The sequence below is a fragment of the Trachurus japonicus genome, chromosome 16, assembly GCF_045865225.1.
Source record: "Trachurus japonicus isolate A0001 chromosome 16, Traja_1.0".
Taxonomy (NCBI): Eukaryota; Metazoa; Chordata; class Actinopteri; order Carangiformes; family Carangidae; genus Trachurus; species Trachurus japonicus.
The window spans coordinates 11677021-11699434 of NC_140922.1; the positions used below are offsets into that span (position 1 = coordinate 11677021).

At 41.5% G+C, this 22414-nt stretch overlaps 4 protein-coding genes across 5 annotated transcripts; all 4 read right to left on the minus strand.

The window, feature by feature from the left end:
* Window positions 1–611: 611 nt before the first annotated feature.
* Window positions 612–4322, minus strand: leng1 (leukocyte receptor cluster (LRC) member 1). 2 transcript variants are annotated; one of them, XM_085801422.1, is made up of 5 exons: window positions 4308–4322; window positions 3881–4080; window positions 3030–3239; window positions 1927–2222; window positions 612–1721 (listed from the first exon to the last, which is right to left on the minus strand). In XM_085801422.1, the coding sequence occupies exons 2-5, from the start codon at window positions 4010–4012 to the stop codon at window positions 1502–1504; spliced, it is 858 nt and encodes a 285-aa protein (XP_085657548.1). In that variant the 5' UTR covers window positions 4013–4080; window positions 4308–4322; the 3' UTR covers window positions 612–1501. The 2 variants fall into 2 exon arrangements, with proteins under 2 accessions (XP_085657548.1, XP_085657547.1); XM_085801421.1 differs by lacking the exon at window positions 4308–4322 and having other exon boundaries at window positions 3881–4237.
* A 584-nt stretch (window positions 4323–4906) lies between these two features.
* tmc4 (transmembrane channel-like 4) lies at window positions 4907–11720 on the minus strand. Its single transcript, XM_085801419.1, has 16 exons — window positions 11523–11720; window positions 11154–11343; window positions 10273–10421; window positions 10003–10152; window positions 9292–9377; window positions 8434–8579; window positions 8054–8201; window positions 7746–7904; window positions 7501–7658; window positions 7224–7353; window positions 6648–6745; window positions 6346–6529; window positions 6135–6265; window positions 5790–5945; window positions 5561–5639; window positions 4907–5421 (listed from the first exon to the last, which is right to left on the minus strand). Exons 1-16 carry the CDS (start codon window positions 11572–11574, stop codon window positions 5335–5337), a joined length of 2103 nt encoding a protein of 700 aa, XP_085657545.1. The 5' UTR covers window positions 11575–11720; the 3' UTR covers window positions 4907–5334.
* Window positions 11721–11830: 110 nt separating this feature from the next.
* Window positions 11831–19342, minus strand: mboat7 (membrane bound O-acyltransferase domain containing 7). Its single transcript, XM_085801420.1, has 9 exons — window positions 19222–19342; window positions 18132–18214; window positions 17706–17835; window positions 17207–17333; window positions 16928–17084; window positions 16323–16518; window positions 15678–15830; window positions 15406–15582; window positions 11831–14400 (listed from the first exon to the last, which is right to left on the minus strand). The coding sequence occupies exons 2-9, from the start codon at window positions 18205–18207 to the stop codon at window positions 14001–14003; spliced, it is 1416 nt and encodes a 471-aa protein (XP_085657546.1). The 5' UTR covers window positions 18208–18214; window positions 19222–19342; the 3' UTR covers window positions 11831–14000.
* Window positions 19343–19601: 259 nt separating this feature from the next.
* rps9 (ribosomal protein S9) lies at window positions 19602–21997 on the minus strand. The gene is made up of 5 exons (XM_085801427.1): window positions 21968–21997; window positions 21069–21181; window positions 20791–20913; window positions 20401–20587; window positions 19602–19859 (listed from the first exon to the last, which is right to left on the minus strand). The coding sequence occupies exons 2-5, from the start codon at window positions 21163–21165 to the stop codon at window positions 19682–19684; spliced, it is 585 nt and encodes a 194-aa protein (XP_085657553.1). The 5' UTR covers window positions 21166–21181; window positions 21968–21997; the 3' UTR covers window positions 19602–19681.
* Window positions 21998–22414: the final 417 nt, after the last annotated feature.

Here is a 22414-nt window from a genome sequence, read left to right on the forward strand (position 1 = left end):
AAACAAGATTTGGTGTGAACGGTACTACTTCATTATAATAAACACATTTTTTTAGAAATCCAGGAATAGGCTACTTATTAATAAATAAATAAATAGTCTGCTAAAAAGCTGTTGTGTAGAAGTCATAATTTACATTCAGTTGGCAGTTCATTTTGTAGCTACACATAGCTAAAACCAATGCAGTCTAATACAACAGCAGTGTAATAAATCCTTCATGAGGGTTCACTGCTCAGTTTTTGTTGACAGCATAAAGTGACAAGTCAAGTTTAAATCCAGTTTGCAGAATAGTTTGACAGCACCACATACTACTCTTGAACCCACAGACTCAATGACCAAACATCCAATCACTTAATCTGGAGGCTGAGTGCATTTTCTCCTTATATAGGCCTATTTTTAGCAGTGTTAAAGTAGTTAAATGTCAATCTTCGCTGTGACTGCCTATGACTCAGAAGGCCTTTTTCACAGCAGACATTTTGACTAGCAGGAAAAGCACAAGTGTTACTAATAACACTTGCTCCATTCATTTGTCCGTTTAGCCATCACAGACAATACCGGGACCCTTGAACTGAAGCAGCTCAGAGAAATTCAGCTGTAATTCATTGAAACATTTTCTTTTATTATTGTGTCTGATGTGAAAACGTCTTCTATGGAAAAGGCCTTAATGTCTTAATAGCAAGAAACAAAATGGAGAAAGAGTCCAACTGATGTCACCCTGGATTTAATAAATTATACAGGCTACACATGAGGAGTTAAGGACAACGAAAAGAAATGGTAAAAAATAAATTATAAAGTATTTATCTTTACCACCAAACTTTACACCAGACAAACACTGTGATTTCACGTACAGCAGCAGGTAGCAGTTACTACTGAATAGAGAACATTTCCATCATGAAACCCAAACTAACACCCCCTTTAATTGTTTACTTTTTTAACTAGCAGTCAAAACAACAAATAAAAGGGGAAATAATTTGCTTAAATGACTGAAAAAAGACAAATCATTTAGAGGATGCAGATTCAGATTTTCCAACATTGTTTCACCTCCACTCTTCCCACTGTGACTGTGATTATATGACTGAGATTGATTACTCACTGTGTGCTGGCGGTTGCTCACCTTACAACCTTTTAACACTTTATAATAAGAATAATCATCACAGCAATATAAACCACACTACCAGTTGTTCAACGAGTGTTTTCTTTGCCGACAGCCTGGGGTCATGCCCCCTGTGATGGCGACCATCTGCCCCGCTGACGTGATCGTGAGCAAAGCGCTGCAGGGGCAGAGGTAGCTGCAGCTGAACCTCACCTCTGACCTCGCTGCTGCAGGAGTTTCTTTTACTGGGTGTACAAAGTAATTCAAAAGTGAAAATAAGAGACCTATGATCTGCCTCACCATCACAACAGCATCAAAAATGCTCACAATGTGGTTCTTTTTATGGACTTTGTGTTTTTTTGTAGACAAACTGTTGGTCACAGCATTCGTCCTTTAACACACCATCACAGTTCATGATTTTAATATTTCATCTCTCCAGCTGTCTCTATCCCGCCTTTGTCGTTTTCGGGCGAGTTCTGGGAAGTAGGCGCTGTTGTATGGCCTTTCCCTTTCGTTCACCTCTTTCCCTGGTTCCTTTCTTTTGCCGCTCCGCTGGTCGATCAGGGCCTGGGCTCGCCTCCTCTCCTCAGCCTCCCTCTGTAATCGCTCAGCACGTAGCCTTTCTATGGAGCTGGAAATGACAGAATAGAAATTATTTTATTGTTTGATGACAATAACCATCACATCACCACCACATATTCCCATTTCTAGTTATTTATTGAAGTGGACTACAAGAACACCTCTATAGTCTGGTGACAAGATGACATATTTACGATTAACATGAGTAGTTTGTAAAAACAAACAAAAGCATATATTAGCAATATTGATATCCTTACCTTTCTCCACTGCCGCTCTTTTCCCCTTTGTCTCTTTTTTCCTTCTTCTTGCTCTTGTGCTCCTTTCTGTGTTTTATACCGAGAGCTTTCTCCATATCTTTTAATGGGTCTAAACTATCCTTCAGTCTGCGATCCTTCTTCTCTCGCTCCTCTTCACTTATCCCCTTTTGCTTTTCTTTTTCTTTTTCTTTCTTCTCTTCTTTTTCTTGACCAGTTTTCAGGTACCATGGAGTGACCTCGGACCCTGGTTGAGGTCCAAGAGACACCAGCAAGCCGATGGCCCGCTCCTGTTTCTCCTAGGGAAAGAAGCAAGGAAACCCAACAGCTATGTGATTTGAGTGTAATGAATTGTTTGTTGACAGAGGGCCAGTTACCCGTTTAAACCTTATAGCAAAATAACTAATGTTTCCCTTAACTAATATCACTCAATCTTAAGAGTGTGATAGTAAGGTAAGTGTTTCCACTGCTTGTATTGCTCGCTGCATCCAGAATATATTCAGGAGTTTTTTCTAGCTTTGACTTCAAATATCTGGTCAACATATCAGCATTTTGGCATTTGACTAAATGATAAAGTATGGAAACAAAGAGAAACTGAAAAAGGCTCAATGGTGCAGATGGATATTTGGGTTACACAGTTTATGTCAGTTATGTCATGAGATCTGAATCTAGATCACAACACCTTTTCCTGGTCATATACACAGTGCAGTAAAACAAATATCTGGAAATATCAGGTTGTGTTTGACCGTTCAGACTGTTGGGCATGGTTTCATGTTTTCCCGGCTGACTCATAAAAGAGCTGAGTGAAACAGTGAACAAGCTTAAGCTTAAAAGATCAGCGTTGATTTTAGATTTGACCATAAAAAATTAAAAAAAACAAAAAACACTTGGTTTTTCTATTGGTTTCAGACAAATGTCTTGTCCCTCATTGACATGGAGTTGGCTGAATTGTCCTGAGGATAGTTTATCTGCTAGATGACCTCAATATGGAGTTTCAGTAACATGATGACAGGTGGTTGTATTTCGGAGGAGGATGAGATCATAATCTCTGAATCATTAAAGGAAACCAGAGCAGAGAGGAGTGATAACAGTAGTGGCATAATCACCTTTTCTTCTTTCTTTTCTCTGAGATACTCTTCGTTCCCCTTCTTCTCTGAGGACTCCTCCAGTGGAAAAAGATTGAGATGCTCCAAAACGCCACTTCCTCCACTGCGTCCATCATCATCATCACCATCACCATCACCATCACCATCCCTCCTCCCTCCTGTTGCCTCAAGAGCAGCTCGGGATTTCCTTCTTAGATACTCTGTACGTGCCTGTGGAGACAAAGTAATTGCAATTGAAATACATGAAAATGAAAACTTGATTAGATGGATTACAACAGCACTACACAAGGACCACAGCAAATGATTAAAAAAGACATGTATTATATCACTGAGAAACTATTCCTATAAATATTACCAATAAAAGAGTTGTGGTAAAACATGCATCCAGCATACGATTGTGAAGACACATTCTTCCACATCCCAATGCTCTCCTATGTGGTCCACCACAAATGAAAAACATTGTAAATCAATTACAACTGATTTCTAACTCTGGTGTTGATCAGGACCAGAGGGAAGTATCGCATTGGATTTGTTTTGAAGCCCTTACACAGCTTTACTCTCAGGTTCAGCACAGATTTATTAATTATTTCATTTCACTTTGCAGGTCTTTATGATCTTACACCCCTCTACACTCTGATATGGCTCTTGTCTGGTGTATGAACCCCACTACCTGGACCTGACACAACGGTATCATGTGCATTAGTCTAAAATTGTATTATTATTATTTTCTAATAAACGCCAAACTCTCTACTTCAGCAGCCACGATGATGGGGCTGCCCTCCACCTCCTCCACCACCACCACCACCATCATCGTCGTCAGTCTAGGACACATGACAACATGACAGGGTCACCTCTTGCTCGGCTCGCTCCACGCGCCGTTTGGCCTCGCGCTCCTCCTCGGCGGCCTGTGCCTCGTCCTTCCGCACTCGCGCGACGTTGTCCTTATTGCGAACGTGCCAGCTCTTCTTCGGAAGAATGTTCATCGTTGCCTTGACGACTGTTGCTCCTGCTCGTTAGCGGTCAGCTAGCTCGACAGGCTAAGTTAGCAGGACTGGAGCGGGAATGAACAGTAAAAAACACAAGGTAAACCACCCTGTTTGTTCATAAAACCGGAACGACTGTAAAGATATAAGGTTGCGGAATAAGAAAAGTTTAAAAGTTGCTCGATAGAGGGACGTGTGAACACAGAAATGCCACAGTTTCAAGTGCTGCTGCAGATATATTGGCTACAGCTAAGCTAACGTTAGCCAATCTTTTCTACTTTCCAACTTACATAACGTGTAAACGACGCAGCTGTGAGGGGACATTTAACTTGCTCCCTCACAATAAACTCCAACAAACTTTCCAATGAGTGAATTTTAAAAACAGCATGAAAACACAACCACTAACCTACTGGGAGAACAGCTGCTGTCGCTGGCTGCTGCCCCAGGAACTAGTAGATCCAAAGAAGAGGAAGTAAACATTACTCATGCATGCAATACCACATGTTTGACACTAGAGGGGGTCATGACTCCTTTCAGTTTATTAGTGACAGAGAGGCATGTTTGTACAGGACAGGGATATTGTTTCAACGTGTTAAAGGATCAAAAACATTCAGATCGGTTTACATGGACAGAAAAAAAGTGATAGATCTCTGTATATACAATAAAATGTACTTTTTGGCATCATGTAAGCAAAACATATAACACAAACTCAGCAGCTTTTTCAATTTTTGCTTTAAAACCAAAGGAAAGTCATATGACACAGGGATCCAGCATACAATACTTTAAGATGTTTCTTTAAGTTTCATGTCTCCAGAACCCTCCAGACACCTTTAATAATCTATAAATACTCTCTTAGAAATAACACATAGCCCCACATCTCACCAGAATGAGGACCAGAATATATGAATATACCAACATTTTTCATTTAAAAAGCTTAACTGCTGGACACAAGATGTCTCTGACATTGCTGAAAGACATTCCTAAGCCCCTGTGCAGTGCAGTCTTCAAGTCTCCACATGCCACTTGTAGGCTGTGAGTCATTCATTGGACCAGGATTGGTACAAAACCAGAAGTGAGAAAGTGAAATCATGTTCACAGGTTAAAAAAAGAAAGAAAGAAAGAAAGAAAGAAAGAAAGAAAGAAGAAAAAGAGAGGAGACGTTTTCCACTTTCAGCAGAACAGTATGGACACATTCTTCAAGTGTCAAAGTCTGAACACACAAACAAGAGAAGTAGGCCAAAGTATGATAAAAACACATTTTCAATCAAAGGTGGTTTTAAGTTAATAAAGAAGGTTAAAGACACTAAACATGTTTCATACATTCAGTCTTGTACTCCTGCACTGGGTATTTTAAGCTGTTTACTCAGCTCCTCAATCTGCTTGACCAAGAACTTCTTGTCAGAGCCCTCCTGCAAGCCAAAGACCCACCAATGGATTAGTAAAACTGTGAGTATTAGGAAGCAGCAAAGGCCAGCATTTACTGTATGATCATACAATTCAGTACCATGTATATCTTTTTATATACATATGTCAATGCCAACAGCTCACCTGTTTTAGCTGAGCTCTTAGCAGAGCAACCCGTTTCCCATAGACAGAGGCAAAGGCTATGAAATAGCACAACACCACACTGTCGTGCAAAAAAAACAAAAACATGATCATACATCATGGAATGGACCATAAAAGACCAAATAAGAGGTAAAATATAGGGTGAAATTAAAAACAGCACTATACAACAGTACAGCAGTAATGGTCCTATAGCAAGTACAAATGTACTCACCATGAAAATACGAACAAAGGGATGGAGAAGGCCTGGGAGCCAATGAAGAAGAGAAAGTTTTGTGAGGTTTCAGAGAGTTTGTCGAAAGAGGCTGGAACAATCGACCACATACTGGGGAAGAAACGGAACGGACCACAACCCCTAGACGGATGGATCCTGTGAGGACAGAGGGAAACACTTCTCTTCAACATTGTAATGTAACATGGAAAACATACTTATGTAAACTTATAGCATTGCCAACCAGCTGGTCTTCTTACAGTACTTTAGTTTCTGACCTGCAGAGCAAAAACTCAAAAAATTTCCATTATATTTGTTAGAAGACAGAGCGCAGCAATCAGCACTCACTCAGCCAAACTGTAAACCATGACAACTGTAGCCAGACCCCAGCCAACCAGGAGCACGAACAGGAAAAAGAAGGTGGAGGTGGTGGAGCGAAAGGTCTTCAGTGCTGGTCGACAGTTTTGGAAGAGTGTGATCTAAGAGGGACAGAGGCAACGGGGATATAAAACAAGTGGCTTTGTGTGAAACGTTGAGTTTACCGTATTCTCATCTTCACCTTCTTAGTGTAGAAGAGGATGATAAACTTGATGGTGTTGATGAGTGGCAGCAGAGGGCAAAACAGAGCTCCTGCCCAAACCACAGTCTGACCATAAACCAGGCCGAGGACATTGGCAGGAACCACAAACTCCTGCCGACCCAGCCACCGAGTCAGCTTATTCTGCCAGTTGTCAACCACCAACCTGACATGCACACAAACACACAACAGGCACACAATAAAAGAACTTACAGTAAATGCTAAACACGCTGTTTCCTTATTATTTAACATAGACAAATTGTTGACACAGTCATTTTTTTTACCTGCGTGGAAACTCCACCAGCACAAGCACAGCGATGTTTATGAGGAGATCAAACAGTGTCAGCTTGTACATCTCCTGCCCAACACGCGTTTCCCAGCACTACATCATGACAGACAATCATGAGAATGTTTTATCTGTTGTCATAACGTATGACATAATTAAACAGAAACTGGTTCAAAATGGTTTACTGCAGAATTATGTCATAATCTCTTTTATAATGTGGCGACCTGCAGGCATCTGGCAAACTAACACCACATCAGTGTTTCAGTCAGTCTTTTCCTTCCTCTTGCAGTTATCTACTGTAGCTGATCCCACTCTACAATGTGTTGATGCAGAAACAAACAGCAACCAAGATTTTTGTTTATGTAAATCCAGCCGTAACAAGGAAGTTGGATTAGAAAAACAAACATTTTTGTGATCGCCTAACTGAAGCATTATTTGCTATCCCAAGAATTCTCTCTTTGTTTTTCTTAAGCTAGTACTTGTCTAACAGCTTGGTGGCTCTTTCGATCCAGTTTGTGACAGAGAAGCACCTTTGAAGACAATATTCATGCACTCAGTCAAGTGGTAAAATTACCGGGTAGTCCTCATGGTTGTATTGGCACATTTGACATTTGTCTCCACTTCTTGTGTTTCCCTCACAGGTGATCTGACGCCACAGGGTGAAGAGGATGGCACCCAGACTCACCAGACGCAGGAACACTGCCCTGGACAAGGAAGACAAATACTATCTAATTGTCACGCTAAGATTTTTGAAGGGGTTTAAAGGTTAGAAATGTGTCATCTTAAGTGTATACGATTACTGAGCCGGATTAAACCAAATAGTATGCTCTGACATTAACCGCAGTGCAAACCTTAATAGGGCCATTATGATGGTGGTGCTGGGAGAGTATCTCTCTATTTTGGCAATCTGGTCACACAGGGAAGGCACCAGGAAATTTCCAGCAGTGATGACAATAGAGGGAAGATACTCAATAAGCAAACCCAGGATCCCTTCCTCCCCACTCATACTCTGTTTGGAAGAGACAGGAGACAAAATGTCACTCAAGGCTTAAACAAAACCACATGACCATCACCATTCTGCTTTACCCTTGTTTACCTGGCTGAAGTTGGTAGCCTGAAAGATGCAGTAAAAGGCTCCCCCAATGAGCCCAACTGCAACCCAAAACATAAAAATACGTAAGGAGTATAAAACTACTTTTTGGCACAAAGTCAGAGCAGCTGCCAGTTTTTTTATTCTCTCCTCTTCCAGATCCACCTGATGGAGAGAGACATTAGAGAGGGGAGGTTAGGGGTCAATAATGACTGTGTAACACTGCAGAGAGAGTAAAAACTGCCACATGTCAATCATGCTTCTCTTTTCCTATCTGTCCTCCTTCCTGGTAAGTAGGACAGATCCCCTCTGACCTGCAGCCGGTAGTGGATGTTTTTCTGCTTCAGTTTGGTAGCTTGGTCTCCAAGGCAACCGTAGTCCCAGCCGGTGAACACTATCATGCTGTAGTTGCCCACAGTGCTGCCTCCCGTTGCCACAGCAACTCGAGCTGCAGTCCCCATACTGTGTATGAGAGGAGGATACAGATGCAGGTCAAGGTGACAGCACTCTCGGCTCAATTTTAAATGTGGCTCTGTTTATTTCAGTCACCAGCCTGACCCTGCTGTGAGACAGCTGAGGGCACACAAATACACACACACACACACACACACACACACACACACACACACACACACACATGCTCGATAATGACTGCTGATCTGCTAAATCTGAACGTGTTTGCTGTGTCACTGACCGTTCTATGATACAAATGAGACAAAAGGCAAAGTAGAAAACAGCAGTGAAGAGGTAGGCCAGGGGGATGTTGTAGGAGAAGTTTGAGTCCTCAACCATTGTGTTGTTGTAGTAGCCGTAAAACAGGTAGGAATATTCCATGAAGCCCTGAATTATGAGGAGAAGATGGTGTGTAAGCATGTCTGAAGACCTTAAATGCACAATGGATTTAGTTTAAATCGACTCTCTGAGAATATGGTTGGAGCATATGGATCTTTTATTTTAAAATGTAGACTTCAACTCGACTATGTTCAATCTTGTCATGTACACGACCTTTTAACCTTATTATGACGTCATAAAAACTATATGCCACATCAGGTTACTAGAATAAAATTAATATATGATGCACTATATAATGCACTCCTCATCATTACTTGTTTGTTAAGGCTCTGGTTTGACATTTTGATTTATATGTACTTTCCTGTTGGGACTTATTTGTGAAGATCAAAATATGTCTTATCCATTTATTATGGAGCTGGAGACAGGAGATGTTTAGCCCTGCACAAATACTGGAAACAGTGAGGGTTGCATTGTCTAAGTGTAACACAATCTTGTTTGTTAATGTAAAAATAACAATCTGTGGTCTGTTCCTGGATGACACCAGTAACTTCCCGGAGTCTATTATCCCAAAAAAGCCACAGCCTCAGTATTTCTAAAATCCCAGTTACAGTTTTGTCATGGACAGTCCACGCATATATTTAAAAGGTCAAAGGTGTAAAATAATTATAACGTCAGATAAGGAAAACACTCATATCTGTTCTGCTTTACTTTGTGCAAGTCTCATATGTGTGCAGATTATTTCAATGTTGCAGTTTCTCACCGTTCCTGACAGCAAGTCAAGGAAATAAGTATAGAACGCCACTAGGCCTTGAGGATTAGGGTCATAATCCATACATTCCACCAGACCTGGAAAACACAGCAAGGGGAAAGCTTGATGATCTCTGCATGCATTCTCAGATTAGATGATTTCTTTTCCTGTTTCCTTGCACCTCTCTCAACATATATGTAGTTGTCCTGCAGTTTTAAGAGTAACAGAAATAGAGGCAGAATAAAAGCTGCAGTGGTGATTAAATGCAGGTCTGTGACTTGCTTTATAGCATAGGCAGTGGGTCGTAATTCCAATACTGTCAACTACATACAGCTATATAGCTTCCTCACACAGTGTTGAAAATCAAATGGTATTGCTGAATAAAATCACTTTTTGCTCCTATGATACATCAAAATGTATGTAATGAAAAAGACCTATGACATCCTCTATATTTTACACATGGTGAACAATAAACTTCCGCTATATATCGTGTTTTGCAATCAAATCTTCTGCCCGTGCACCAGTGAGTCTTTTTTCCCAGCCGCTGATGCTGTTGCCTGGAAACTGTTGCATCAAAGCGTGAGGATGCTTCCTCCTCATATTAGAAGGAATTGTGCTAAAACATCAGAATCAAATGAAGAGCCATGACAACATAATACCATCATGTCAAAGCAAAATTAAATGTTGAGCATTGACATAGCAGAGTTTGGAAAAAATGGCTACCAGTGCTGTTGATGATGCTGGTGCCCTTAGATCTGAAGACAATGCTGGGGGTGAGGACAAATCCAGCGATCAGTAAGAAGGAAACCAAATTGAGCACCACCAGGAACCTCAGGAACAGAAAGAACGACAGGACGCCGCCTCCGTAGTTCCCTGTGGGGGAAAAGGTGACATGATTCAGTCAATACGCAAACTACTCAAATTACTACACTATGGACATGGCATACTGTCTGTTATCAAACCTCTTAATATGAATGTGAACTGGATGTGTACCTCCAATCTTTTGCATAGTCTTGTTCCATAGTGCCAATAATTTGAGAAATCCTTTGGCATTGGCTTTGAATTTGCGCAGATGTTTGGCCTTCTTCAACTTCCATGACTCCGTGCTGGAGACCACCGGCACCTGCATTTGCTGCACCTGCCTGTAATGGACACTTAATTGTCTCTCTCTGGTGTAACTGTGATTTGATTTAATTACTGGTAAGAGTTTATTTTATGGGTCCGTAATTCCCAAATAGTTTTCAAGATATTTCTTCATAAGAGATATGTAATTTATTTCTTAATAAATAAATACAGTGTTGAGTTGGTACATTTCAAATCAATTAATTCTGGTTAGTTTCTCACTTATCCCAGAGAGTCAGTGCACAAGTCACATGAACATGCAAATATTGAAACTTTATGGAGACATAATATGGAGAATTGAACACAGATTTATTGATTGGGCTTTTTCATTAATTTGTACCAAATGACATTGCTCTTTGCAAACAAATGTCTCTTAAATTGTTCTTAAACCATTAGGAAATCACAAACCCATAAAGTAAAGCATTACCCCATTATCTTTATTGAATAAATGAACTGCGGCTGTCTGCAGTTTGGAGCTGAGCATGTGATGAACAGTGGGGTTTTTTAGAGCTTTCTAATTAGAAATGTCATTACGAGAGCAGTAAGAGTGAAACAAAGCAATGAGCTGAATGAATAAATTAATCTCTATTAAGATCAATAAAGCTGATGGGAACTGCAGATTTATCTGATGAATTAAATTTCAGTGCTGAGAACTTTTCCCATTTATGCTGTAAAATTGTTGGTAGTGGATCATCACCACCACCTCAACACATCAAACTGAAGCTATACCACAGATTTAGTCATGTTCATACCTTACAGCTCTTTTCAGACCCATGTGCATTGGGATGGATCTGAGGTCCCGGGTCGGTCCGCCGTCAACCTCGTCATCTTCCTCTTCAGGGGCTGAGTTCCAGTTGAACTGAGGGTAGTTTTGATTTGACACTTGAGACGAAGCCCGTCGTAACCTCAGAGACTGCTCCTCACCAGGGTAACCACCCGTCCCTTAGAGAGTGGTGAGGGACAGATAATCAAATAATGAGTATCAAGAAGGTTCACTCACATGATATGACTCCACATCAATAGTAACATTATTTAGACATTCAGTCAATTCAGGTGTGGTCTGAAGGTTTGAACTGAACAAAGCAAAAAACAAAGACTCTCAATGTAGTCATACAACTTACTGAAGCTTTGTCTTTGTGGTTCACCGGCCATCTCTCTGCTGTAGTTCAACATGACCAGTTCCTCTGCAATCACATCGAATACTTCATTAACAACACACTCAGAGTGAAACAAATGGTGAACAAGCTCGTCAGGAGGAAGTGTAGTCTTACCGGGAATGACTTCCCTGTTGTCCCTTCTCACGGACTTTACTCCCTTTTGGGACTGACCACACAGGTACTTCCTTGTATGCTTTAACCCATTATTTCCAGGGAGATACTGTAATTACCATTCATTTACAAATGTACGAGGTCTGGTGACAAACAGATTCAACTTCAGTGGTTTATTAGGAATGTAGTTAATGACATACACTGGCTCTTATATTAGCTGAAAGAAAGCTGTTGTGAGGTTACTAAGCAGGTGTGTTTGTGTTCACTAGGTATAGCTGGAGAGTAAATGATTTCCTGGTCTGGCATGTGGGTGAATGTGATACGCAGAAGCCCTGTTCTACACCGCATCACACATTATAACTTAATAACGAACAATCTCACAGGAAACTATTTCAAGTAGACTTTAAGAAAGAAAAGACAGGTGAGAAACATTGCTGAGGACATCTTGATATGTTTGCCACATGTAACACATGTAACAAAGCAGGGAGCATTACAGATGGTGCAGTGTGTGAAGAAACACAAAAACAGACAAAACGGCGAAAAAATAAATAGTGTGGAGATGAGCTGAGAAACTGTAATCAACAATCATCGCTGTGATGTAATCATAAAATAAAAGGAACTGTTCGTGCAAGGGCTGAGGGTTGGCACAGAGAGGACAAAGGGTAACAGCATAACACAAAATCAATTTGTAATTTAAATCACTCCCCCGTCTAAGTGAGATCTAGACAACTTAACACATTGGGAGGAAAGACCTTTCGATTCAGCTGTCATTCATTCTCATATAAAACAGATAAAGTAGAGCTATCACAGAGTTTGACACAGGAATGAATGAAAAGGTCCCTTGACATAATATTTCAAATGGGTTGGGGCTGGGCGATAGTTCAGCATTATCAATTATCAGTTTTATGATCACATATCATTAGGTTTAATACATAACATTAGGGCAGTTTAATGCTTTGCACATCGATTTGATCATCTTATATGAGTTTTGGCATCCATTCTTCACATTGCGACATATATCGACACTTCTTATTAACTGAATTAAAATAGTGATCATGAGTTCAACTGCATCGCCCGGCCCTAACTGTGCTGTTATTCATTTATTCATTGTTTTAAGAAGTCAGCTTATAATTCTGATGTTAAACTTGCCACTTTTTGTATCAAATGTTTGGTCCCAGCCCTGAATGGTCCATGATGGCAGTACAGACATTTTGGCAGTGAAGAATCTGTTGCTATCGCTCACATGGCACATACATACGTACATACTTAGATACATAAACTCACTCATACATCACTGCTATAGAGGTGACAGTGCATAATGTTCCTGATATGATCTTTACGGTTACAGGCAGAACAACAGCAAAGGAGAAAGAAAGAAAGAAATATTCAAGGTTCACTGGATCAAAGGAGTAAACCACATCACACAGAAATGTTCAGCCAAAAACTACAATGCTGAAAATGCCTTTAAGTCATTTAAACACTTTAAGAGTTGCTAATGTAATTAGGCAGCAATACAAAAGTAACCAAATGGACCCTGTTTTGCTCCTTCAAACCTAAACCAGTTTAATTCACTATGCTTGTAATTATGCTAACCAATTTTAAATATCAAGTTTTCTCCATTTAAACTTAAATTAAACTAATTAAGACTGTTTGTTGTCATAAAGGTGCTGATTTAAGAAGCCAAATGGCAGCAAAATTAATTTGTTCACAATATCCATAAATTGGAAATCTTACACGAAAGGTATTACCACACAGGCCATGCCAGCTGAGCCTTAATGATGGTACCTTAATAATTATTTTTTTATTCTTTACTGCAGTATAAACATGCTGGACCATAATACTCCTGTCCTGTTGGAATGTTTATGTTATGGAAACTAATTATGAGATCACACTGAGTGTTATAAGCTGGTTATTGTTTGAGTGCCGCCAGGCTTTAAAACACCTTGTTAGCCTGTCTCTTGACCAGTAATATAATTCCACATCACTTCAAACTCAGCAAGGTGTTTTGAAATTAAACCACACGTACAGAATTGGAAGATTCCCCCAGTTGTCAATAGAAAAGTAACATTCGTTGAGCTCAAACAATCCTCTCCCAGTGTTCACAGTACTTTTTATGTACATTCCCTACACATATGAAATGTCTCCTGTTGGAAAATGTTTTAGTGGAATTCACATGTCACACTCTATTGTGTGTTTTTTTTTTTTTTTTTTTACAAAATTGAGTTGAACCTTTCAGTCAGGGAATCTTTGCAAATAATATTGGAAGTTCTAGTCTTGAAGTAACCCGTGTCCAAAAAAGTATCCAGGAGCCAGTTCTCTCTTTACCTCCACTCAATCAGTTTTTTCTCCAGTTGTCTTGTTCACGTCTTCTGTCTTCTCTCCCTCCCTTTTCTCCCCTCTCCTCCCTTCTCTTTTTCCTCCCAATGCCTTGCCCACTATTATACAGCAAACGGCGATGATCTGCATGATAAAGTAGATGGACATCCAGTAGTTGATGGTGTCCGAAGCCTTCAGCAGCACGAAGCCCATGCACATGTAGTCGTAGGCCCTCATCTTCAAGAACCAGTGAACCCAGTCGAAGATGTTCTGTCCGCGAGGGCCCAGCTTGGCTCGGACCGAAGCCTCCATGGCCGACTCGGCTGCGATGCACAAGGGGATGGTGAGGAAGGAGAGGTAGTACCCTGCATGCAGTCCATGCCAGTAGGCGCTGATGAACATGGTCCAGCCGGCCCTGAGAGTTACAGACAAATGGGAAACATCATGGTTGGAGTTTCTATCCTCTACAGAACGTTAATTTTGCTACATTTAGGCGTTAAGTCCACAGGACTCCTGAGTTATCAATGGCATATCAATTTATAAGAGTCTTATAAATGCTGCCAGACTTATTCACGTTTGGAAACTCTGGGCTCGCATTGCCCTAACACCTGTGGACGGGAAAAAATAACTTTCAGAAAAAATTACTTTGTCTTTACCAGCACCTGTTGTGCCGTTAAATTCTGCATTTTATCACTGTTACTCTCTTTCCTTTTCCCAGTTCATCGTGTTTGTGCAACTGTGGAAAAGTCAGTCTACTTCCTGTTGCCTCATGGATGCTCAGTGTGCATGAATGGTCATGTGTGTATTTGCATGTGTGTTAGTATGGATGGATATCTTTTGGGTCTGAAGTTTAATTGGCACAACAGCAGTTTTCTTTTAAGTATATTTTTTGGGCTTTTGCCTTTAATCAATAGTGTAGTCGTAGAGAGAGACAGGAAATGGAGAGGCAGAGAGAGGGGGAATGACATGCAGCAAAGGGCAGCTTGAATCGGGATTCGATACGGGGCCAGCTGCGGCGAGGACTGTAGCCTCTGCACATGGGGCACCTGCTCTATCAACTGAGCTAAACGACGCCCCATAGCGGCAGTTTTAATGTGCAATTTTTACATAAATGGGGCATTAAAACTCTATGGTACGGTATGAAATAACCACTATGTGAGAAATATTTTGGTTTTATTATAAATTATTATGTTCTTTTAAGAAATTAAAGTGTATAATCACAAAATGTTTTTCATAAATTAATGGCACAAAGAGGGTGGAGAAGTCAGAGACTGTTGACCAAAGGCATTGTTAATTTTTCAACAACAGTCAACATATGGAACATCAGCTGTTTTGCTCATATTTTACGTCATTATTCCACAACACAATAAAGCAAGCGTAAAGTAAAGTGAGCACATCCTGCTGCACACATTAACCTTACCTGAGGGTGTAGGATTTGAAGGGCGCGTTGGGGTAGATGTAGTGATGCAGCCACCACTGCACCGTCATGTTCCAGTAACGCATGCCGTGTCGCACCTTCACACAGAAGTCCGTGTTGTAGCAGTCGATGTTCTGGATGGTTTTGAAGTCATATTTCTCCTCAGCTGTGGGATCAGGACTGAACACAGGGGCAAAGACATAAAAAAAAGACACTAGGGAAGCAACACAATTACAGACACAAATATAGATACATCCTCTTATTACAGTGTGTACCTGTAGTTGACCGTGGGTCCTCCTCCGGGTTTGGACAGAGCCTTTTCTGGATAGCAGCCCAGACCTGCACTGATACAACCGGCCTCAGCGCCGCACCACGCTGCATAGAATCGCATCCTGAACACGAAGAACACGGCCACCATGTAGAAAAACCTAGTGACAGAGAGACAAAGAAGAACAGTACAAGTACATTATTCATCTTAAAAATGCCGGGGACACTTAGACATTCAACCTCACTTACAACTTGCCTCTCTACAGCTTTACAGTGTATTCTACAAGTCAAGGTACAGGAATCATTTTCATTCCTTTGTCTAACTATATTTGATCAAATAAAATAGCAAAAACATATGTGATTAAACTCAATGAAACACATTTAAGAAATAATCTTCCATGTAAAAACACTTTTTATAAGGTACAGTTTTTAATAATTTTAGCTAGATAATGTCTTTTTGTTCAGCTGATTAGTTTTATCTAGAGGCTGTTTCTCAAAACTACTCTTTTATGTTCCTGTTCTTACTTCTAAAATTATTTAAAATAACATCAATAATACTACAATGAAAACATAATTAATCTACAAGTCACATCATGGACATTGTTATTATTATTGAAATAAATGATCATGTCGGTGATGCATGGTCACAATACCTGAAGAAAAAGTTTTCATCCAGGAACTCGTCTGTGCGAACATAAGCCAGAGGAAAGAGGGCGTTGAAGGCCAGGAACAGAGCGCCATACACAGGAACCAGCTTCAGACGCTGCAGGCACGGCGTCCAGCTGGGGAGCGCCAACGGGCTTGGCTGTTTCAGCCAGTCAACAAATGTTTGGAAGCGAAAGAAGGGACCTTTGCGGAGATGGAGGGATGAGATAAAGGAATAAAGGCCGTGTTGAGAAGACAGTGGTGGACAAAAATGGACGATTGTGATAATGCAAGACACAAAGGGGAACAGTGGAGGGCAATGTGGGTCAGAGGAGGAGGAAGACAAAGAGAGAAGAAGAAGTTTGAAAACTAAAAGTAATGTAGAAAAAATACTGAAAACAACATGGACTCACACAATATTGGACAAGAAGCAGAGGGTGAGATAAAGAGAGACAACAGTTAAAAATCATGCAAAAGCAAATGAGCACCAACAACAGCAGCTCGCACACAAATTGAATTTTCATATGTTTCCTTAAGATCTGAACTGAAACAACTCTCTCCAACTAATGTTATTACTACAGAAGATTTTGAGAGGACATTATCACAGACTTACCGGTCATTATACCAACATAACAGTAGCTATAGGACAGAATATCGTAGAAGGAGGGCTCTCCGGACAGACCGCCTGTGACAGGAGACTTGGCAAAAGAGCTCACTTCCTTTTTCTTCTCCGTGTGGAAACTGTGCACCTCGTTGGCGAGACTCACCATCTGAGTTCAAAACAGAGAGACACATCACAAGTCAACAAAGTGTTACCTTAAACAGAGCTGTCCACTGGTTTCTCTGCTGCACAGATTTCATGTTGTGTGAAACTGGGTTTCTGTTTCCGTACCTTTAGAGTGAGGAGAAGCTGGACAGCATTGGCAAAAGGTGTCGGTGCTGGAAGCCCGACCCAGGTGATTAGACGGAAGAAGAGGAGGTAGACAAAGGTCCAAGTGAGACTCAGTGCTGGAGCATGCCTTGTAGACAAGAGACACATTCGACAAGTGAGTTTACATGTTACATCTGCACATTATCTAAGGTTCAGTTCATGAAAACTGTTTCTGTTCATTTTACATTCATGGATGTCCATCAATCTTTGCTGTGCACTACATCTGAGACTAAGTCGATTAATGAACTGGTCAGCCTTTAGAAAATGAAACAAATGAAATGTACAGAATGAAATTCACATTCACAAACACTCAAAGCTTAACCTCTCCTAAAAAGTAATGGAAAGATAAAGTGAGTAACAATAACTTAATTAATCAATAGGTGATTCCTTTTTTCTATAACCTAAATGAGGATTTGCTGTTTTTCTTTGCCATACGTTATGGTAAATTGCCTATCCTCACCGCCAGCTGCTCTTTATAATAATCCATGTTCCAATCACCGTCACCAGAGAGTGGAGTGTGTGGACATGACAGGTGGCGATGGTGATCAAGAGGCCCAGAAGAAGAGCTGCCCCCTGCTTCACAGACGGACCTGGGTTGAGAGAAAAATGATACAGTTAAGTCACCAAAAGCCTCCTAACAAGAAGCAGCAGGTGGTGGCAGAAGCACCTGAGACTCTGGAGGACACATGCTGCAGGAGAGCCTCCGTAAATGTCATATATCAGTACAGCAGTAAGAATAAACGGATGACAGGGTGGTTGGGACAGTGCAAAGTACAACCAGTTGCATTGGGCAAACTGAAAAATAAATAAATATTGCTTATAATGTCTGACATTCAAACTTGACTGTGACTTCGGTGTGAAAGTCTCATCTGACCAAAATACTCACTGAGGTAACGAAAGAGGAATCCAGCAGGGATGGAGGCAGCAAGGATTCCCAAGTACACCAGCTCATCAGGAGACATTATTGCTCTGGTGGCACAGAGACACACACACACATATATAATGCTCCAATGCAAAACAATGCAAATGTGACGGGTGCAATACATGCAACCATACAGGCAATACAGTACAGTCTATTGTAATATCCTGCCTCAAAAAGGACACCTTGGTGAATCCAATAATCTCACTGAGACTGTATATGGGTGGTATTAGTGCTACATCACATATAAAAAGTGAGGGTTGCATGTAAGTGCACCAACAATGTAATGGAGGACACTTAAACCCTGGTGGGTTTGTAAGAGAAAACGTAAACCAGAGGAATGTACTGAAAGGAAAAGTTAAGTATAAGATAAAGTGCGTCCTTAGGCACAGTCCACAACTTTCACACGATGAAATCAATTTGATGCGACAGATGTTTTATTCAACATCTCTTATTTTTTCGATGTTTAATTGTAACAAGTCTGCCTGAAACAGTGGAGATGTTCATCTAACTTCAGCGTCAACCATGTCTATCACATCCTCACTATGTAGGCTACCTGGCTATTTCACAATCACCTACATGGTGTGAAGTAAAAATCTTCCCAGACAAGGCAACATCCGAGAAGCATTGCAACGTCACTCTTCCATTGACGTTTATACAAAGATGAAACACCGTACACGGCAAATTTCTCAGTTTATATTATATAACCCGGTTTACCCTGCCGGGGTCAGCGCTGTGGATGATGCACCAAGGAACTATGAAGAGTTTGTCGCACCAACACTACAAAGTCTCTAGAAGCTACAGTGTAAATGCCCCCAGTTTTCATTTTGACCACAAAGCTCCTAGATACAGACTAAAAACTGTGAGGACAAAGCTCCTGCTTCAGAAATCCTGACAGATGAGAGCGGACTGGATGAACACGGACACTGTTGTTCACCGCTACTACGTTAGCCTGTTAGCATCTCCACTTCAACCTGCTCACGTATTTACCTACGATTGTAGACCGACCCAAATAAGTGGACAAGAGTGACATTGGTATAAGTTTTCGGCTACTCACATTTTAAGTGTTGAACCACCACGGTCTGAAGACTACGGTCTCCGGCAGAGCGAGCACACCCACACCGCTAACACACCGCGGACCGGGGGCTGCATCTACTTCCTGGTTGACGGGCGATGACGCCTCTCGGGGGCGAGGCCATTTCAATAGGGGGTGGGGGCACTGAACATGGACTGGACTGAACCATTGTAGCCCACAAGGGGTACCACGGATGAACGTCTCAGTAACTTTTACAGTATATGTCCCATATGTATAGTTTGTGCATCATCTAACTCAATCATTTTCCATTGACCATCTTGATTTTTCACAGCTTACATTACCGATACATTGTAATGAAGTAACAGAGTTATAAAGGACATAAAATAAAGTCAAAAACTCAGTTTTCTGGTCAGAACCGAATATTTTTATTGAAAATTTTGATACATCAGGAAGTTATCACACTCCCCAGATGACATCCTTCTTAATCCTCCTCCTCGTCATCAGCTCCTCCAGCTCCACCCTGGCCCTTCTTGGCGTTCTTTCTCTTGACGCGGCCTGGGCGTCCACCGCCGTATGGAGACCTCAGGGAGAAGTCAATGTGTTTCTGGCTGTCCAGGCGAACCACGAAGGAGGGGATGTTCACCACCTGCTTGCGCACACTGCCAAGATACAGAGAGAGATAATCACTTTAGAAAGACATTCACATTCTTAAAAGGATTTTACATGTTCTGCACATTGAGTTTAACAAAAAAATCCAAGTGAAACACAAGAGTCAAAGTGATAATAGACAGACTCTTGGGCTAGGTCCAATAGTTTATAGCAGGCTTCATTGACGAGGAATTCGTGACACCACAGAAAATCTGAATGTGTATAGCTTAAATCATCAGCCTGAGTGTATTCAGTACATCACAATACAAGAGCACAATTGCCCGAGGTACAATCCCCCGTACCTTACCTGACAGCCACAACACCGAGGTGTTCACAGCCTGAGCCCTCAGCGGCAGGATTGGCTCTGGGCAATGTCTATTGACAAGGTATACGGCTTTGATACCGAATTGACCTTGCTGAAATTTCTAACTCAGCGGAGAGCGTTACAAGTTGGTGGTCCTCTGATGGAACAGGAAGCATCGACAGTTTGTCATGAGTCCCTCAGAAGACTTAATACCCTTTAAAACATTTGATAACCAGAACCCTTCTTACCGAATGTGCCTCTGGCGGATAAGGACACGGGCATGGTGGATGCTCTTGGCGAGTCCAAGTTTGAAGACCTGCGTCTGCAGCCTCCTCTCCAAGAAGTCTTCAACCTTCAGACCCAGGATGTAATCGAGCTTCATCTTACCCTCGTCCAGCACACCGATCCTCACCAGACGCCTGAGCAAAGCATTACCTGCAAAACCACACGGCAGCATTTACTTACACCTCCAAACATACAGGTAGAGTCACTGTAGATGGTATTTAATGTGGCTATTGGCCTCATTGACGAGGAATTCGTGACACCATGGAAAGGTCTGACAAGTTGATAATTAAATCATTGGCCAACACAGTGGACAGTGATAAGGGTGCAACGGTGATGTAACCCCTTGTGTTTACCTTCAAACAGACGCTTGGGGTCCTTCTCGTCAAGAGTCAGCAGCTCTCTGGCAGCTTTACGGATCTTAGCCAGGGTGAACTTGACCCTCCACACCTCACGCTTGTTCCTCAGTCCATACTCGCCTTGAAGGAAGAACAGAGTAAGTTTAGTGTGGTCCCAGTCACAACAAGATACCCATGTATCCAATAGTGAATATGCAGCAGAGGGTTTGTGCAAATTCATTTAAATAAAAGATGTTATGTGACAAAGTGCTGGTGGTAATAAAATCTCAGCATACCAATGAGTTTCAACTCCTGGTCGAGACGGGACTTCTCGAAGGGGCGGCGGGGGGTGACATATGTCTTGCGACAAACCCAACTCCTGGCAACGGGCATGGCGGCTTAGAAGTGCCTGTAATATAACATACAGGACATCAGACATTAGGTTAGTCAACAGTGTAAATATGAGAACTCAGTGTCAAGCTGATGAAATATTATAACTTGGTGATCATGGGACAGTTACAACAGTCTTATAGCCTAAGGATATTGCCTGAGTGATCAAAAAAAAAATTCAATCTTGCAATTGCAGCTGTATTACTTCTAACGTTACAAGAATATGACAAACTAGTTTCAATTAAAACAAACATATGCCCTTACAACTCTGAAGCGTGTATGACAGTAGCATTTTAGTTTTTTATTCCATCAAATTAACTCGCATAAAACCATAACTTTAAGGTTTAATTCATTACAGGAATATGAGTTGTAATAACTCGCAGAAATCCCATTCACATGTCTGTTCCCCACAGCTAGTGTCAGCGAAACATTAAACTTAGCAGTCGTGAGTCAAGTAAAGCCGGTGATTTTATCAGCTACCTCCACAAAACCAGCATAAATGGCAATGTCAACTTTTAACTTCTCCATATACACGATAAAAATCATACAAGTATGCGTTTGCTTCACGCATTTAATCAGCCCAACGACTAGGCCGCAGCTGCACCGCACCACGTTGTCCTGTGTAGCGAGCTATCGTTAGCTTAGCTTCTCTCCGGCAACCCTTTACGAAACACTACGGAGGCCACACGGAGACAAACTCACCACTACAGCACAATAACATTTTATTTCAGCTGAGGTTTTGTACACTAAATGTTCATATCTCCTGCTAATTTGTTGTCAAGTAGCATAAGGCAGCGGCTCGTACCTGTCTCGCTCAGGCTCGCGCAGTAAAGAGGACGATGAAGGAAGTTCCGTTTCATTTATAGCGTCGACGCTCACACTACATTTCCCATCATGCCCCTCTGCGCCGGACCGGAAGCGGGGACGTTGGACACGTCGCCCTCTGTTGGTAAAACGGAAAACAGCAACATCTGCTGCGCTAGCTTGAATTGTAGTGTGTGTGTGTGTGTGTGTGTGTGTGTGTGTGTGTGTGTGTGTGTGTGTGTGTGTGTGTGTGTGTGTGTGTGTGTGTGTGTGTGTGTGTGTGTGTGTGTGTGTTCATTCCTACTGCCTGCAGACAAGTGAGTATCATAAATGTGATTAATATCGTCACGTAGCCTACATGAAAAAAAGAAGCAGACTGACAGCTGTTAGGCCAAATCTCAAATGACCTAGTTTGAGTTCAGGAAACTCTTCCACTGAGCCGCAGTTG